General features: G+C 42.9%; 1 protein-coding gene across 6 annotated transcripts in view; it reads left to right on the top strand.

Moving 5' to 3' along the window:
• The window catches only part of LOC119465034 (ankyrin repeat and SAM domain-containing protein 6), an 89,082-nt gene that overhangs the window by 64,401 nt on the left and 5,047 nt on the right, over positions 1-19,634 (top strand). For 4 of the 6 annotated variants that reach the window (XM_049669110.1, XM_037725868.2, XM_049669121.1 and 1 more), the window contains 9 exons: positions 1,602-1,790; positions 3,402-3,446; positions 10,351-10,558; positions 10,646-10,743; positions 10,829-10,913; positions 11,019-11,055; positions 11,503-11,685; positions 16,505-16,627; positions 16,696-16,771. In XM_049669110.1, coding sequence (XP_049525067.1) covers positions 1,602-1,790; positions 3,402-3,446; positions 10,351-10,558; positions 10,646-10,743; positions 10,829-10,913; positions 11,019-11,055; positions 11,503-11,685; positions 16,505-16,627; positions 16,696-16,771 — 1,044 coding nt within the window. The remainder of the gene's footprint in view (positions 1-1,601; positions 1,791-3,401; positions 3,447-10,350; positions 10,559-10,645; positions 10,744-10,828; positions 10,914-11,018; positions 11,056-11,502; positions 11,686-16,504; positions 16,628-16,695; positions 16,772-19,634) is intronic. The other 2 variants (XM_037725875.2, XM_049669126.1) reach the window with 2 other exon arrangements.

Below are 19,634 nucleotides of genomic sequence, written 5' to 3'. Positions count from 1 at the left end.
CAATGCCAAAAGCACAATTGATAAGCGATTTGCAAAATAGTGCCCGCCCTCTAACATATGTAGCCATGGATGTACCATTCATTAGAAGATCTGGCTGGAAAACGACGGTTATCTCCATTGTTACCTGGGCTGCAACAAGTCTGGGCTGCAAAATGCAACCAAGAAGACATACGATAGTGCACTGCTTTGTTTTTAATTGCCCCGTTCTTAGCGTTGTTCGTTTTCCTAAGTCATGTACCAGCTATAGGTCATCAACATATACATTATATAAATGCATCAATTCGTAAAAAAAATTTAATCTTTTAATATCATCATTTTTTTTTAATAGCATAAGGATGATAGCATAATTTGATGCGTAGTGGCTGCACACTTTAGCAATAAAAAACTTTTCCCAGTAGTTAAGCAAACTTGTTTCTGTAATGCAAAGATGTGCATCCTCGTTAAAGCATTCTTGTCTGGAGAGTGCTAGGAGTTTGTCTTTGTGTGGTCTACAACCTCCATATATACACACACACATATATATACATATATATGTATATATAGAGAGAGGGAGGGGGAGGAGTGGTAATTTTCAGCGGAGAACCCTCCCCCCCAAAATTTTTGGCTACGCCACTGGCGCACGCTAAAAAAAAAGTTTACATTGTTTAGGGCGTATGTTGTCCCCAAAAAATAATCATCTGTCTTAATTGTTCCTTTCTTGAAAACTCTGCACTTGCTACTTTCCTCTCAAGAATGCTATGTTATGCTGATAACACACATGCTGTTTGTGACCTTGAAGTACAGGGTGCACAGCGTTACAGAAAGAAAAGGCATGCAGGATAGATTATGATTATTGTTTGGGGACAAGATAAACCCCAAAGGGTGCAAACTTTTCTTAGAGTGCAAGAATGGGGCTTTTGTAAGCAATAAAATAAAATTGGAAAGTCGAAGGGGTGCCACCTATTTTGGACTACAGCACCTTTCATGTGATGTCAGCACTGACTGATTCACAGTGTGTGTAGAGAGAGGGAGGTCGCATGACGATTATGTCAACTCATCCGTTTTGGTGCTGGCAGTTAAAATTGAGTAGCAGCAGCGATACCTTCAGTAGCAATTTCCTGTGCAACAAGCTCATATGTTGTCACACAGAAAACGATTACTATGGAGCTTTAGATGAATATTCAATCAATCTTGCTGATCTTAATATTTTTAAATAGTGTCCCTTTAAAGGGAGTTGCAGTGGTTAATGTAGTACATTTGTTTTGGTGAAGTGTCGGTGAATAATAGGAAAATTAATTTTAATTAGGCTTGTCTTGTAATTTAATACCTGTAACACTAGTATTACTGTATTTTTAAATTTTCTGCCTGGGTTGATTGTTTTTTTTATATATATACAATTGCATGTTGCATGTTGAAGCCCTACAGCTGTCAAGTTGGGTGAAGGTTTACCCTACAAGTCATGTAATAAATCTATTACCCATTGGCTGCCTTTACTGCTAAATGAAAAGCAGCTTGGCTGTTGAATTGTGCACCGGTCCAAGAACATGAGGTCACAGCATATGGCTGTCCATTGCTTAGTGCTGGTGCCATAATAAGGCTAGGCTGCTGCATGCATATTGCAGGCACAACTCCTCTCATGCTGGCTGCAAGCAGTGGTCACCTTCGTGTAGCACAGATGCTCAAGGACCATGGTGCTGACCCAAACCAGCAGGATTTCTATGGCAAAACTGCCTTGGATGTCGCCACAGCATGTTCAAACATGGAAGTAGCTGAATACCTTCGAAGCATGACACAAATGACGTTAAACCAAGGTAGTACAACTTTGTGCAGAAGCCACCAATGTTTCTGCAAAACAAGTCACATGATTGCTTGTGTGAACAATGAAGTAAATTTTAGTTTAATCGATGTGTGTTACTCGATCATCTGAAAAGCTTTTATGGATTTTCATGTAAACTTGATTACACTAAGATTTTATTTTGCATAGAGGCAACGTTTGTACGGGCTTCAGCAAATATATATTTCCTTTTTGGTTTCTCTAAAGTTCCTCTAACAAAAATGTTGTCACTCTTGGTAAAGACAGTGATACAGTATATGCACTCACAATAATGCATGTCATGGCTCTCACCTTTAAGACATTCAATTAATGTCTTTGCCTGCCAGATATGCAACTGCTCAATTGCTGTCATCAAACACAGTCTCCCTGATTTAGATAAACTTTCTGTGCTAGTTCATGACAGCACTGTACACAAGTTCAAAGTCAAAGGCAAAAATAAATGCCAGCCACAAAAAAAAAAAAAAAAAAAAGAGAGACGTTCGCATTTTGCTTGTGCACATTTTCTTATGCCAAAATCTGGTGGACAAATGCAGCAATGTATAAGCCTTGTCATCTGTTATGACTGGATATTTTCGCTCTGTGATTGAGTAAGTATTGCAGATGGGACGTTTTTCATTGGAAAAAGTGCAACACATATAAAAGTTACCCAATTAAAAGAAATTTACCATGATTGCAGAAGTGTTTAAAAACATTGACAACAAGTGCTTCCTGCAGACCTCCTGACACCTAAAGTGACTTTTAATTTGTTAAAAAAAAATGGAAATGCCTCTGCCTGTGTGCAATTCAACAAGTGCATTGCCTCGCCGTCCACAACACTGCTTGCACAATGCGTGCACTTTCAAAGTGGTAACTGCAGGAGTATCAAGAACGTGTGTAGAACTGGTTCCTGCACTATGTCAACACCGATTTGTGGTACTGTGCACTCTAACATCAAGTACAAGTGCGCTGCACCCCCCCATGCACTAACTATAACAATGAGTGTGCCCTAAACTGTGTGACCTTGGTAGCATGTATAGAAGCCTAGATTCAGGAGTTCTGTTTTGGCAAGTTGTCGCAACATATTGCAAGTGTAAACAGTGCGAAAATATGACAAAGATACATGTAAACTCAGTTGCACAATTAAAGGGATGGTGAGCCTGTGGTTTAAAATTTATCTTGTTTTCAATAATTATAAAAGACCTAATACAGCACAGTCCACTGTAATGAATCGTAAAATCTATTTGTCATAACCCTATGTATATTATGTTTTGGATAATTGGTTTTGGACACACAACGTAGCAATATAAAGCGTCCAGGGTCGATATTTTGTATCGATGCCTTTTCGATGCTAAGCGCTTTTCGCGCTTGGTCAGTGGTCAGAGCGACGGTCCACTCACGTTATCAACGGGATCAGCCGGCTGTGAGTGGTGGATGATAAGATTAGTATAGAATAAAGCATAACGCATCGCTACAAAATACCGGCCCAGTGCTAAGTCTGGTATAATTATAAGTGAACTGCGCTGTCTTTTCTGGTTATCCTACAAGATTTCTAATAAAACACTAGGTGCATGAGCTCATTGATTAACTTCATCTTGTTTGCTTCTTACAGAGTACAACCCAACCATAATTGATGTCTTCAAAGCTATTGCAGAGGGTAAGTTACTCATCTGCCATCATAGGTCGGGAGTGTGGTAGAATACTCACTCACACTCACTCACCATAATTTTTTCCAGGCCCCGCACTCACTCACTTTCACACTCACCTCCACTCACACTCAGAGCACTCACTCGCACTCGCACTCACTTCCACTCACACTCACTGGCGCTCACTCGCATTCGCACTCACCTCCACTCACACTCACAGACACTCACTCACACTCGCACTCACCTGCACTCACTCACACTCGCACTCACCTGCACTCACACTTACTGGCACTCACTTGCACTTGCACTCACCTGCACTCACACTCACTGGCACTCACTCGCACTCGCACTCACGCACACTGGCACTCACTCACACTCGCACTCACTTCCACTCACATTCACTGGCACTCACTCGCACTCACCTCCACTCACACTCATTGGCACTCACTCGCACTCACCCCTTTGAAATGAGTGCGAGTGTGAGTGGAGTGTACTCATGAGTCACTGTGCCGATCTATACCGCTCACAATTCGTGTATATTCATAACGAGGCTTCCAATTTAGCACCTGTTTCATCTGGAGTGCACCAAGGCAGTGTTTTGGACCCAGTTTTATTTTTAATATACATAAAAGATTTGCCTTCCCGATTACATGGTAACATCCGTCTATTCGCTGACCATTGTATTTCGTTCCGCGAAATTAATCGCAGTGATAATCACCATATACAAAATTCTGCCTTTTCTTGGTGTCAGGAGTGTCCGATGACTCTAAATGCCCAAAAATCTGTAACGCTAACAGTAAGAAAGAAACAGATATCCGAGTTTACTTATATTATTAATGAAACACCTCTTACTTGTGCATTTCAGCTTAAATATTTAGTTGTCACTTTAACATACGCTCTCCGATGGGAAAGCCATGTAAAAAAAATAACCTCAAATGAAAATCAATGTACATGCTGAGCACTAAAGCGACTCTTCTTTCTGAGAAGACACCTTCGTCTTGCACCCCCAGATAAAATTTGCTGGCCTATAAAATGCTTGTTCGAACAGTGCTGGAGCACGCCAATATTGTTTGGTTTCCGTACACAAACGAACTCATTGCAAGAATGGAAGGGGTGCAGAGGAAGGCAATAAGGTTCTGTTTTAATAAATACAAGTTAACGGATTCATTGACTGAAATATTTAAGAGAGATGGTTTATTAACACTGCAATGTAGAGTAAAACTAGCACAACTAAAGTTTTCGTTTCAATTTATTCATGGTGACAGAAACATTGACGTCCGCCCCAACCTCTCTCTGCCCATCTCTCTGTCATTGACATTAGACGTGTGCATGCTTGCCGCCCATGCTCGCTAAGCTCCCCTTCGGTCGGATTGAGCCAAAAGAGCAGGAAATAGAGGGAGAGATTGACTGTCCGTATACTTAATTAACCACTTAACGCCGAAACAAACACAAAAGGGAGAACAAAGTGGTATCTATCATTGCATCTTCGCTTTTTCTCTATGTATGCGAGCGTGCGTGTCTGTTACTCTGTGCTAACTTGGCTATAGTCCCTCTTCCGCTCTGCCTGTTTATATAAGGAGCCTGTACGTGTAAGTTTAAGAGGGAAGCAGAAACAAAATGAGGAGCCATTCCACCTTCTGAAGGCGGATGACCAGCGAAGGTGTAGCAAATCACACGGTATTAGGCGTCTTCACTCAGTGGAAGTCATGGCAAAATTTTCCAGTCATGATTTAGTTATGTCTGCCATCAGCGCTCCACCCCATACATATTCCTGGCGTATTAAATAAAATGTCGCAGTTTCGCCCGAAAGGCGAAGCTTCGATTGCGATAGCAAATTATTAGAGAGCTATACGAAGCAAGGATAGTAGTTTATTGGGCCGTATAAACTTCTAAACATTCGCCTACTAACTAAATAGACAAGCACGGTGTCACGCGCGCACTGGTAAACATGAACGCATCTCGCTCGATGACCATGAAAACTCGCTGTCAGAACGCTGGAGTAAGGAGGCGCAGCTATAGCCGCGAGCGAATTGACTTTTGTGCCGCCTCTCGCTTCAAAGCGAACTAAACGTCGAAAACACAGCGCATACGAAGTTACCGGCTCTAGTTGAACATTGTTCTCGTCGCAAATCGCTTTGAAGAAGAGGCCCGCACGGGCACGCACTTTTTCCACGTCGCAGATCGCTTTCGAGATACGACACCCACGCGGCGGCCGCCGGAGCAAGACGACCCTACCCCCCCTCCCCCTCCCAACCCCCGTGCCTGACGCTCGACAGAAGCAGTGCGCTTCCGCTCCGCCTTTTCCCTCACGCGCGCGAGATCGAGCAGCAAGTGTCGGCTGACCCTCGCAGGCTTGCACTCGCACACGCAGCGTACCACCGGCACGCGGCGACGATTTTACCGTGTTTGGACGGAACCTCACAACGACGTCCACGACCACGGCAGAAGTTCGCTTGGAGTGTCCATATAATTGCTATCGCAATATAATATATCTGCTCATTTCATTATACATTGTCTCACTCATGCCTGAACCTTGGATTATTACGACCTTAGTGAGTGGTTTCTATCTTGGCGTGCACAATCTGCTCGCGCGATAAGTCATCACCGCGAGTGAGCTTGTACACACAACGTGCCTCCATTTTTCCGCAAGCAAGGTGAACTGATATCACCTCTGCTTATCGTTCAAGCACTCACCACGTTCACACTCACTTCCATTCACAAGCACTCACTCATGTTCACACTCACCTGTACTCACACTCACGTTCACACTCTCCTCTATACACCCAGAAGCACTCACCACGTTCACACTCACAGCACTCAGTCACATTCACACTCAGCTCCACTCACACAGCACTCACTCACATTCACACTCATCTCCACTCACACTCGCAGGCACTCACCATGTTCACACTCAATTCCATTAACACTCATTGGCTCTCACCTCCACTCACACTCACTGGCACTCACCTCCACTCACGCTCACTGGCACTCACTCACACCACTGGCACTCACCTCCGCCCACTCACACTCACCCTTCACTCACACTCACTGGCACTCACTCACACTCACCTCCACTCACACTCACCGGCACTCACTCGCACTCACACTCACTCGCACTCACTTCCACTCATACTCGCACTCACCTCCACTCACACTCACTTGCACTCACTCGCACTCGCACTCACCTGCACTCACACTCACTGGCACTCATTCGCACTCGCACTCACCTCCACTCACACTCACAGGCACTCACTCGCACTCGCACTCACACTCACTCGCACTCACACTCACTCGCACTCACCTGCACTCACACTCACTGGTACTCACTCACACTCGCACTCACCTGCACTCACACTCGCTGGCACTCACTCTCAATCGCACTCACTTCCACTCACTCACTGGCACTCATGAGTGAGTGCGCCAACCTATGTCTGCCATTCAAGCTGCAGTATGCATGCAGGACATCCTAAATAAAAGGAGCCAAGCTCTGTGTAACAAAACTGTAATGTTCATAACCTACACCCTAAACTATAGAACATGTAGACAGGCAAAAAAAATATCTGCACACACAAACAAAGCACACAAACAAGAACATAAAGAAAATCATGCATAAACATATGCATGATTATGATGTTTTCATGTACACATTGCAATTATTATGTTTTTCTGATTGCTTGCACATGTGTACGTGTAAATATGTGTAAATGTAAGCAGTCATTTTGCATTATACTTTAACTCTACATTATGCTGTGCTTAAAACACAAGCAATAATTAAAAATTTTTTTTCTATTGGCAGTCACATTGAGCAGGTGTTTCTTTCTAATGGTAGTAGTACTGCCGAAGTCATAGCATTACAAGTTCTTATTACAATATACCAAATATGGCACATTATCACATGTATCATGGCTGCCTGCTTATAGCAGACGGCACGCAGTATGTGCTGTGAGCACAGCTTTTTCACCTTAGTTGTAATATGCTGAAATGCTTGAGTTAAAATGTTTTTTGGACACTGCACACTAGTGAGCGTAGGAGCTCAAATTTTGTTTGAAAGGTGGAAAGAACATGTTAGGGTGGTTCGACGTAGTGAAGTTCGTTGTTACTTTAAAGCAAAGCTTTCTTTACCTACCACCTTGGTGTTTTGCATGGGTCATCGGTCAGTCACCACTTTCTCGCTTGATAGGCACGCAGGCCAGGCTCCAGAAAACTGGCTTATATAGCACTGCATGTTGACTGTCAAAGTAGTGCCAGTGAACACACGTCTGTTCTCTGTTATCACACAATTGCAACATAAAACTCGTACATATAATGTTAACTCACGGTTTCTTTAAAGTACAAAGATTTTTTAATGTAATAGCATGTAATATTCAGTGGCTTGTTTGATTTTAATACACAGTCAACGCCCATTACGACAGATACACATACAACATACTTTCGGATATAACAGACAATTCCTCTCACATGGTTTGGTCTGCCTATGTTATCAATGCAACAAATTTCGCTCTTAACAGACCCGGCTATGACGGACTATCGAGTACAATGGACAAATTTTGAGGCACATTTTGTCTAGATGGTGTAAATACAATGTACCTTGCTGCGGTGATGCGTACATGCAGCAGTGATCTGCATGCAACTATTTTCGGCCACTCATGGAATGTGCAAAAATACATTTTTCTTAAGGAACGAACAAACAGTGGAAAGCTTCCCACAATGGCGTGCTGCGAAACGCCCAGTGAAGAGTTTTCGCATCAACAATGCAAGCAGCTAGTCGTGAAAAATCCCCGCACCTCCACCAAAATGTTATGGGTAGAAAATATATGTATTTACAATATATACAGTTAGAATGTTGTAGCTCTGTGGCCAGGGTAGCACCATCAACCGAGCTCCGAGCCACTTCAGCCTCTTCACCAACCAACGCCATTTGGTCCAGAGCGATACAAACGCGTGCGTGACATTATTAAGACAGATACCTATCACTGTTTTGTATAAAAACAGTATTCGATGTTTGTATCAACTCGAGCCGGGCACTCAGCATAGTGGGGAGCTGGCCATTAACCTTGCCATTGTGCGGGTGTATATCTGCTCTAGTGCAGAAAAACGGCCATTTGTCGGTGACTAGCATTTGCAAAAAAGTGAACAGCAAGGCGCCGTGCCGTGTGGTTGTACAATTATCGTGCAAACCCATTCATCTGCTATCTATTTATTTTAATTTCAATGTTTTCACCATTTTTGTGGTCACCTTTGGGTATATGCGAAGTTTCGCCATTTCGCAACATACGTACCATGGCCCTCATTTTGGATTGAACACACTTTGGATATATGATGGACTTGTTTTGTTGGAATATTACTGTGCGTTGTAACAAGCATCGATTGTATTTGGACTGGCCTATTCTTCAGCAACGGGATATATGCCATCATATGGTCCAACTCATAGCATTAAATTTTGACCAACAAAGTAGTGTCAGTGAGTGCACCTCCGTTATGCGTAAAAAAGCAGTAAATCATGACATAAAAGTATACATGTCAGCTCATGTGTATCTCTAAAGCATACGGACCTCTAAACAGAATACCAGATGATATGCTATGGATTCTTTTTCGTAAATTTCTTATTATTTAGGCTATCACACTTTTGGACTGCAGGGTAGGTGCCCATTCTTGACATAGGTATGTTAAATTGTGACTGAAGGGTTATAGAACGCTTAGAAATATTCAGATATGTTGTACTTCTCTGTGCCTATACATTTCTCATCACCATTCTTCCCTCGACAACCATCATATATCGCCTTCATCCTTGTGACCTTGCTGTGTCGACTTCTCACACTGTGCATTCTGCTTATTTGGTGTTTGGATTTTGGCGTAGCTTGTGAGAAATGGTGTAGTGCATTGCATGATATTCAAGTTAGGGACCTGCGCGGTACATAAATATAATTATTGCACGAGGTTGCATCTGTCATAGAATGAAAACAAACATAAATGTATACATCACATTTAGTCGTACAGTAGACTTCCGTTAATTTGACTCTGGTTAGTTCGATTTTTCGGTTAATTATCGCAACCGAAGGTCCCGGCGGGTGCCCATGCATTTCTGTGGAGCCAAACGTTTGTTATTTCGATCCGAAAATTGGAATTCTCCGGTGACCCCAATAACCACCCCAATAGTGGTAGCGTCTGTCTCGGCAGAGCTTAGGGGAAAGTGAATGTGTTGAACATACATCATTTCCTGTCAAAAGCGCCTATTTTCGGGTTGCCTTAGGAATATTTTCAAGCAATAACGGTAGCTCAGAATGTCTGATTACGGTATGTACCCGATTCTAATGTACGCCTTTTGTATGGCAAGAAAAGTGGGCTGAAAATTGCCTGCGCGGTGCAATCAGATATGAAGTCAAAACTGTCTTCACGCCATTTGTATGCTTTACAGCTTAACATGGCTGTATTGCGGCGAAGCTGACTTAGGAAACCGGCCTCCATTCTAAATAATCGGATGCGCGTTAGATTTCTACTTTGGTTAGAAGCTTTAAGTCATTTCTACATCAGTTTTCTACTTCAGACACATAGAAAGTTAGTGTGCGTCTTATTCGGAGACATATTAAACTCGAGCAAATATTGCCAAATGAATCAGTGGTGTGTTCTGGCATTTTTTCTGCATCTTCTTTCATTCGACCCATCGGATAATTCGATCAATTTCGTCGGTCTCATCAGGATCGAACTAATGGAAGTCGACTGTACAGCATTTTATTAACTGCTTCATTAACAATTTGCTTTACGTAGATTCAAATGTGTGCATTGCATCTGCATAATTTTGCTATTTCTAAACGCTGTTTCATGGTCAGTTAATTGTATTTTCCTAATGGTTGACCCTATTGGAACTTTGGTATGCTGTGCTTGAGCAGTATTCTTCTATTTCTTTATTTTTTCAAGGCAACTTGAAGGAATTGAACAGAATCTTGAAGGAACATCCATCTTGCACCAACTGGTGCCACCTAAAGAAGGGCACCACTCCCTTAATGCATGCAGCCATATTGGGCTGTATGGATGCTGTCACACTTCTAGTAAAAAATAACGCTGATCTGGAGATGCAAGACTACTCAGCTGGCTGGACAGCACTCATGCATTCTGTATATCATGGGTATCATGTGGTATTCAGTGTTACACTTTTTTTTTGGGGGGGGGGTTCCACTTCTGAAGGCATGCCTCTCTTTTTCTTTTTCAACAGGCATGTCAACATTGTTCGCTACCTCATTAGCTCTGGTGCTGACATCTGTGTGGAAGCTTTCAATGGTGCCACTGCTCTTGATATTGCTTGTTATCTTGGTCAGTGAAGCTTGCAAGGTTACTTTTGCATGTGGCAGAGAAGGTATTATGGATGTGAATGTCTTCGCTTTCATTTTATTTATAGAGAACGGAGATGCAAAAATCATGCGAATACTGGCTGACCAGACAGTTGCCCGCATGTCAACACCGCCAATAACAGGGAACGAGAGGTACCCAGTGAAAGCAATGTCATTTTTGGAGAACTTTGATTACTGAAGCTACTATGTATTGTCTGCAACTGCTGGTCATTGACTGAACCGCTAAATAACTTTCAGAACACCAAGTGATTCTCAGCACTTGAAGGCACTTAAGGTGAGCAACCTATAATTATTTCTTTTTAATTATTATTCAGTTTTGGTCTCACGGTAGTACAACCATTAAGTCGCAAGCTGTGCCATCAGTTGCATTTTTATAGTGTCAGATAAAACAATTATATGTTCTTTTGATGAGCTACTGTATGCATGGCTGTGTATGATTTATGTTGTGAACAAACTGATGAAAACTAAAATTTATAGTTGTGTCGAGAGTAGCAGAAGTTGTTACAAGCCTGTCATCCATGCGAAATAACTCTTTACCTAATTAATGGCAAAGAAACATCATACATGGAACTGTTGCAACTGATATTTAAGGATGGCTCCGTAGCGTGATGAACTAAAAGCACCTTGACTGGGATTGGGGCATGTGATGCGATTTCTTGTATCTCAAGCTGATGTAGCTCTTATATTTTCTTCATTTGTATTTTTTATGTGTTATAAATAGGGCTGGATTGGTCATGTAACACAGAAGTTGACACCGTGGAAAGGTAGACAGCTAGTGCAAAAAAGTGTCAGTCAAGCAGCCAACCTGCCTAGCTCTTTGGCTTTGGACCTGCAGTCACTGAGCATATCGCCAAGGCACAACACTATGCCTGCTTTAGATATTTCCTTCACATCTCCAGAAATAGTAAGTAGAAAAAAATCGCAGTGCAAGACCCACGGCTTCTATTCAACTAGCTGTGCAGTCAAATGTTTGTACAGAGAATAAATATATAATGAGAATCATAAAACAAAGTGTTTTTGACTACCTTTGTGGTATATTTAGACAGCTTTTGTTTAATTTAAGGAATAAGCTCTGGGGGACAACCAAGCACCCCTAGTTTGCCTTAGCGTGCAGCATGCAGCATGTCCCCACCATGCTAGCAGAACATTTCACAAACTCAATTGGTAGGTCTTTATGCACCACCAGCAAGCTCATTCTTTCACACTGTAATTTCTGAATGGCATATGAAGAATTGGATGTAGGGTTGCTGTTGCAGATATTTCAGCTTCACTCTTGTAGCATGTTTCAGCTCACTAAATGGCATGCAACTACAGCATAACTGCATGGTAGTTACTGTATGGCCCACTTTTAAAGGACTACTGACACATACTTCCAAAGCTGTAGAAACTCTACTACACATTTCTTACACATAGAAGGATCGCAGTAAGTATGAAGGTTGGGAAACACTTACAAGATATGTATCTTAATTCAATACTAAAGTCGTCTTGAAATGCTGTGTAGCAAAGCTGAATAAGTGCAGCGTCACACTTATATGTATGCACTGCGCATGACCCACTGCGGCACTACCTTGTATATATACTCATGTTCATTCTTACAATAAAGTTGTTCATTGCCTGACCCCGACTCGCACACATGGTGGCAGCGATTCACTATCACTATGTCGGCCCCGTCAACGCTGATTCCCCCGACGAAACCACTGGACCCGTTAGCAGACGCATGGCTTGGATGGAAAACTTGGAAATGTACATTGTTCTCTACGGCTACCCAGTTATGTAAGCAGCCCAAAGAAGTCCAAGCAGCAACGTTACTTGTAACAGTTGGAGAAGAGGGCAGGAAAGCTTACAGCGCCTTCAAATTTGAAAATGAAGCGGATAGGAACAACGTCGACATTTTGCTTCAGAAATTTGAAGAATTCTACAAACCAGTGACAAATTTGACGTTTAATGAATTTCGTTTCGGATCAAGAGACCAAAAGCAAGGGGAGTGTTTCAGTGACTGGCTAACAGAGCTCAGGCTTTTAGCAAAGAACTGCGAGTTCGGGGACCTAGAAGACTGTTTGCTCCGTAGCCGAATCATTCTGGGACTGCGAAACAAAAGCTTGCAGGAAAGGCTTATTTCCGAGAACCCGTCATACAGTAAGACCATTGAAATTTGCTGGGCCCAGGAACTGGGAAAAGAGCTATTTAAAGAAATCAGTGAAGGTACAGAAGCAGCACATGCCACAGTAATTGAAGCAGTCACCACAGAAAGGAAACAGTGTAGTCATTGTGGCTATACCACTCACCGTGGTGAAACATGCCCGGCTGAAGGAAAAACATGCAAAAAGTGTGGTCGGCATAATCACTTTGCTCAAGCATGTAGATCGTCGGTGCGGCGATAAACCAGAGGCGTTAAAGACGTGCTGCGCGAGGTACAAGCAGAAGAAGATGATTTCTTTTTACAAGCCCTGACTGTCAGTGCAGTCGATGCATCAGATCATTGGAGTGCAACAGTTGATATTGAAGGCCGCAAGTTCACGTGCAAGCTAGACACAGGTGCTAACTGTTGCGTCATTTCAAGCAAGGATGCTTGTAGCTGTAAAAAGCCCGTAGCTTTTTCGTCACGGACACTCACAGAGGCACAGACAAGATACACTCAAATAGAAAAAGAAACTCTAGCTATTGTTCATGGATGCACCAAATTTCATGACTACAAATTTGGACAGCATGCAGTAACAGTTGAAACTGACCACCGCCCCTTAGTGGCGATATTCAGTAAGCCGCTATACCAGTGCCTGCTACGTCTGCAACGTATGCGCCTAACTCTACAACGCTATCCTATCAATGTGACGTGCAAGCCTGGCAAAGAGCTGTTCCTCGCTGACGCCTTATCAAGGTTTCCTAGTAAAAGCTTCATGGAAGAAAACGAGCAGTTTCAAGTCAATGTTCTTCAATGTGTTTCAGCCTCTCAGCGCTCTCTGCAAGATTTACTAGCAGCAACCAATGATGACGACACCCTCGTAAAGCTACGGGAGTACGCGAATACAACGTGGCCGCTTCACAAGCAAGAAGTCCTTGAGCCACTTAGGACGTACTGGGCGTATTGGGACGAGATACATGCGCAGGACGGCCTCGTGTTTCGAAGCAACAAGGTAATTTTACCGCAATCAAAGATATCGGAAATGATGAGTCTTCTTCACGCGGCGCACGTGGGAGTGGATAAGATGAAGGCGAGAGCAAGGAACGGGATGTTCTGGCCCAATATTTCGAGCAGCATCGAGCAATTCTGTAAAGCCTGCAAAGTGTGCCAAACGCATCAGCCTCAAAACCCTAAAATGCCACTCCTGAGTCATGATGTACCCTCACTCAGGAGTGGCATTTTAGGGTTTTGAGGCTCACCGAAGTCACCCTGGCACGACTCCAAATAGGACATACTTATGGCACACATAAATACCTCTTGACTGCAACTGACCCACCGATGTGCACACGCTGCGGTGAGAACCTAACCGTTCTACATGTCCTTATCCAATGTCCTGAACTTCACCGAGAGAGAGTTGCTCATTTTAAGGAACTTTATACACACCATATACCACCCCATCCCTCGATGTCCTTATCAGATGACGCACTTTTTAACTTTAAAAGAGTGCTTAATTATCTTGCGCAAGTTAATTTTCTAGTCAGCATCTCATTCCGTCCTAACCGTCAGATTGTGCCTCACAGGTGAGGTACAATCTGATGCACTAAATTATGTCTGAGCCCTCCCACTTCTTGCGTAAGCAAGAATTGTACAGCAAGGGACTCGGACTATCCACAATCATTAAACATGTGTGCCGGTACGCAACGCAGCTAAGATCTTATATTTATTTTAGTAATTATTTTAAAATCGATGCACTAATATCTATAGACATCTTTCTTAGGCGTAGGCCTCTTTACAGCCTTTATTTTAAATCATAGTTTTAAACTCACAATTTGATAAACCAAGACACAGGCCCTGGCGCTCTTTGGCCTTAGAAGCCCTTGCGCCAATAAAATACAATCATCATCATCATGTACCCTCACTACCATGGGAAGTTGTTGGCATGGACTTGTTCTCCTTTGAAGGCCATGAGTTCGCCCTTATTGTCGACTTATACTCCTTCTTCTTTGAAATTCGAGAATTTCGTACAACAACTGCAAGCTCTCTTAACACGTGGTGTTATCAAATTTTCTCGGTCCATGGCTTGCCCAGGAAGTTGTGCACGGACAATGGGCTGCCTTTTAACAGCTGTGAGTTTAAGGACTTTCTCAACACCTTGGGTGTTGATCACATCACCTCAAGCCCTTATCACCCGCGTTCCAATGGCATGACGGAAAGAGCGGTTCAGGAAGCAAAAAAGCTTTTAAATAAGTGTTCCTTTAAAATGCCTGTGTGTTTCAAATGGCTTTACTTGAATGGCGCAATACCCCACGTGATGATGTGCTCCAGTCCCCCGTGCAGAGGCTGATGGGAAGCCAGACTAGGACTCTTTTACCAGTACCTACCAGCCACTTGGAACCACGGACAGTTCCATCTGACGTGGTCCAGGGCTGCCTTCAAGACATACTAAACAACAGAGGACCTACTACTATCGTGGCAGCAGGAACTTGTCGCCTGTGATGCCAGGTCAGCAGGTCACAGTGTACGATACAAACCAGCGAACCTGGTCTCCTGCCATCGTTTTCCGACCAGCTGATGAACATCGCTCGACCATCGTCCAGACTGAAGACGGCCGGGAACTTCGGCGCACACGAGAGCACCTCCGCCTGGTAGACCCGCAACCGGAAGCGAGCCACGCGCCCGAAGACAGATCTTCCACAGAGCCCCCTCAAGAACTACGGAGAAGCACAAGACAGCGACGCGAGCCCTGTCGGTACCCTCAACAAGAGACACGTTAACCACATCTTAGTTTCCCTATAAAAGGGAAGATGTAGCAAAGCTGAATAAGTGCAGCGTCACACTTATATGTATGCACTGCACATGACCCACTGCGGCACTACCTTGTATATATACTCATGTTCATTCTTACAATAAAGTTGTTCATTGCCTGACCCCGACTCGCACACAGAAGGATCGCAGTAAGTATGAAGGTTGGGAAACACTTACAAGATATGTATTTTAATTCAATACTAAAGTCGTCTCGAAATGCTGGACTTCATGTCATTGGCATTATTATGGCATTAGGACACAGCAAAACTTGCTGATGTCATGTAGCAACACGGCTAGGAATGATGATGATGCTTTAAAAATAATAAACAAGATGGATTTCTTGAGGCTTTGCTCGTATGTAGCAGCTGCAACAATCACAGGAACTGAATGAGCCAGTATAACATTGTCATGACTATCCACCTCTTGGGTACCAGAACCAAAACTGGTTTGTAGAAAAAAGTATCATAGTAAATTATTAGGGCACTCAGGTTTCTACATTCATTTAATAAAAAAAAAAAAAATAGAAGTAAAGAAATGTCATATCAGTACTCCTTTAAAAGGAACACCCAATAAGTATTCAAACTTGCACATAACTTGCATAACAGGAAAAATGTAGTTGATGTAACACATTAGGTAGACCTATAATATTACAAAAAAATATTGCCCAGGCCTTCATCTACTGTAACTGTAACCAGTCCTGAAATAGTGACAATTTGTACTTGCCTTTAACAGTGAATTCTGCTGTACATAACAGCAAATTACAACGATTTCTTATTAGAGGTATCCTGTCTCTTTGCAGACTTTTCCTGAGGTAGACACTGTTTTCAGAGCAGCACCACCATCACTTCCAAACTATGCAAAAATGCTTGAAGCCACCCCAGCAGCCATGCCTGATAATTCCACACAGGCACACTCACAAAAGGTAAAGATGCATACCGAGAAATCCTTAATGAACAAGCTGTAATGCACAATTATATGCTTCTCATGCAGATCTCAAGAAGGGCCACTGAACCAAAATTTCTTCGACATCTGAAACCACCTCCCTGCATTAAACCAGGGCCCCCAGGTACGTAAAAAAAAATCAGAGGATGCTTAAGATTCGCCTTTAAGAGTGGAACGTGATAGCGTTATCGGGCCCCGTTCGCATCGCATTTTTCTTTATGGCTTCACTGCAACACACGACGTGAGAAAGCCAGCTTACAAAGACCAAGCTTACACCGTTCCCCTTAAAGTTGGCTTCACTTTTAAACACAAATGCATTGCTAGGAAGATATTTTTCCAAGAGCAATATAAGCCATCTTATATCAAAATGTGAAGGCCCTAGGACCTTTTTTATTACTTTATTAATTGTTTGCTGTTGCCCCGAGGCATGCGCGCCGAAGGAAGCGCAATGAGCGTTGTGAGCACATTCACGCCAGGCATCACTTAGGTCAAGTCAAGCATGACTTGAGATGCATTTCTGAATACGGGGGTAAGTCCCAGTTTGGCCTGCTGAGAACGCGAACGCCACCTGGATGATGTTTTAGCAAGTATACTAACCATGCACGCCGCTGCTGTGTGGTAGAAATGCTGGAAAAGGGGTTTGTGTTCAAGTTTCCTCGTAACAGAATTAAGTTTTCTCGTACATTCAAATTACAATCCGACGCTATCGTGTCTGCAGGTTGTGGTTAAGTCGTACTTTATGATTTTCTGGCGGACATTACTTTGACAAATTAAATTTTTGTTCACTAATGCCTTGCGCCACACGGAGGGACTGCGCGGTCAGGGTGGTTTGGGATGATATTCTTGGCCGGGCAAGGCCCTCGACGCCGGCACTGGATTTTCTGCGACACGGGGCTCTTAACGCTCTGGCGTTAAAAAATAAATGAATGACTCCTTTATTACTTGAGCACGCCCCGTGGTAGCCCTGTGGCTGTGGCGTTGCGTCACGGGTTCAATCCCTGCCTCGGTGGCTCCATTTCGATGGAGGCAGTGTGCAAAAACACTCGTGTACCATGCATTGAGTGCATGAGCTTTACGTAGTGAAAATTAATTTGGAGCCCCCCAATACGGCATGCCTCATAATTAGATCATGGCTTTGGTATGTAAAACCCCAGAATCCAAATTAATTTAGTTATCCGAGAATTTTTTTTTTTTCCTGGTGTGCATACAATGCATTGATGTAAAGAAATCTGCTCATGGTATGTATACTTTCCTCAAGGTTTCAAACTGTGAAAGAAACACTGTACAGAAGTATGCTTCGTATAGTACTAAATTTTCTTTAAAACCTGGAATAGCTTTTATAATTGCAATTTTAAGTGCTGCTTAAGGAGCAGAAGATAAATTCTAACTCAAAATTTTAAGCTGCCGACGTTAGCTTGAACTTAATTGTTCCAGATTAATTGCCAGTGGGCGTGCCAACATATTTTGCTGCACCACAGCATTAAATATAATAAAAGAACAGTGTTTAATGTAAAATTTGTTACATTTTTGTCTGGCTTGAATGAGACACCATAATAAATATTATGCACATAGTGTTCAATAAATAAACTTCACATCACTTGGTCAAGATTGTAGTTTAACCCTTTAATGGGTGGCTAGAAACATACTAAACCACTGTGGTGGCCCAGTGGCTATAGCTTTGCGCTGCTAAGCACGAGATCGCAGGATCAAATCCTGGTGACGGTGGCCACATTTCGATGGGGGTGAAATGTAGAAACGCCCATGTGCCGTGCATTAGGTGCGCATTAAACCCCAGGTGGTCAGAACTAATCCGGAGTCCTTCATTATGGCATGCCTCATAATAAAATTGTGGCTTTGTCACATAAAACTGCAGAATTTAATTAAAATGTACTTAGCATCATTGGCTCCTCACTCCTGAGCTTGTGGCAAACAACTTGGCCACCACAATACCGTGTCATAATTTACGAAAATTATGGGGGGGGGAAAAACAGAGAGAATGCCAGCTTGCGTGCTCTAGCAAGAGGTCTGTATCAGCCTCTTTTTCTCCTCGCAGGACTTAAGTTGCATTGCACATTGTCAAGAGTTTGAAGAAAGTTCATTTAGTCGGGTAGCCTGTTACAAAAAGCAAAGAAATATAATCACTGACTAAGTAAACATTATTATTGATGTTTCAGAACCCATATGGGTTCCTTGTTCACAATGCAATGGACATAGTCTCGTAGTTTGTTTATATGCGTGGCAAGTGACTAAGAAAAGAAAGCAAAGGTAACCTATAATTGACATTCTCTCTTCATTATGAAACATTAATAATAAATCTGACTCCGTCAGTGACCATAATTTTTCACTTTTCGTAGTTGCATGACCACTTACACTCACCTTTCAGTGACCTCGCACTTTATAAACTAGAATGGTTCATAAAACGTTTGACTTCCACTGAATGAATCAATAGGAATGATGTGGATGTGAGCACACAAGAACAGTGCTTTGCGAAACTCAACAGGTTGCTCTGGCTTAGTATTTGGTAACTTTCCTTCATATACTAATTTCTTACATTTCATTGCGAACAATTGCCATGTAATAGATTGCATCAAGTTCATCGGAGTGGGTGTGCACCTGCTGGAAACAGGTGCCACTTGCCAGAGGTGTCAGAACTGCAGTGCAAAGGCTGAAGAGTGCGACACATCTGCAAGGCCTGATGCGCTGTGCCTATGTGTACTCAGTCATGATTTTGAAAGTGCCATGCAAAACAAACTATAATAGACCGATCTCACCATTTCTACTGTGCGTGCTTTCTGGAAGCTCCCTTGCTGCCATCTTGCTTGTAGTTCTTGACAGATGTTTGCTCTGCTCAATAGTTACCCACTTCGGCTTTTCGCTAAGCAGTGCTTCATATATGCAGTGCTCAAGACCACGTATCAATGAATATTTTGCAGCTAGACTTTTGCCCAGACTCAGCAGCTAGGCTAGACCCATCAGAAAACTTATGT

This window comes from Dermacentor silvarum, chromosome 1, assembly GCF_013339745.2.
Source record: "Dermacentor silvarum isolate Dsil-2018 chromosome 1, BIME_Dsil_1.4, whole genome shotgun sequence".
NCBI lineage: Eukaryota > Metazoa > Arthropoda > Arachnida > Ixodida > Ixodidae > Dermacentor > Dermacentor silvarum.
Note: the sequence above shows the minus strand (reverse complement) of the source record. Positions and strands in the feature narration are given on the sequence as shown.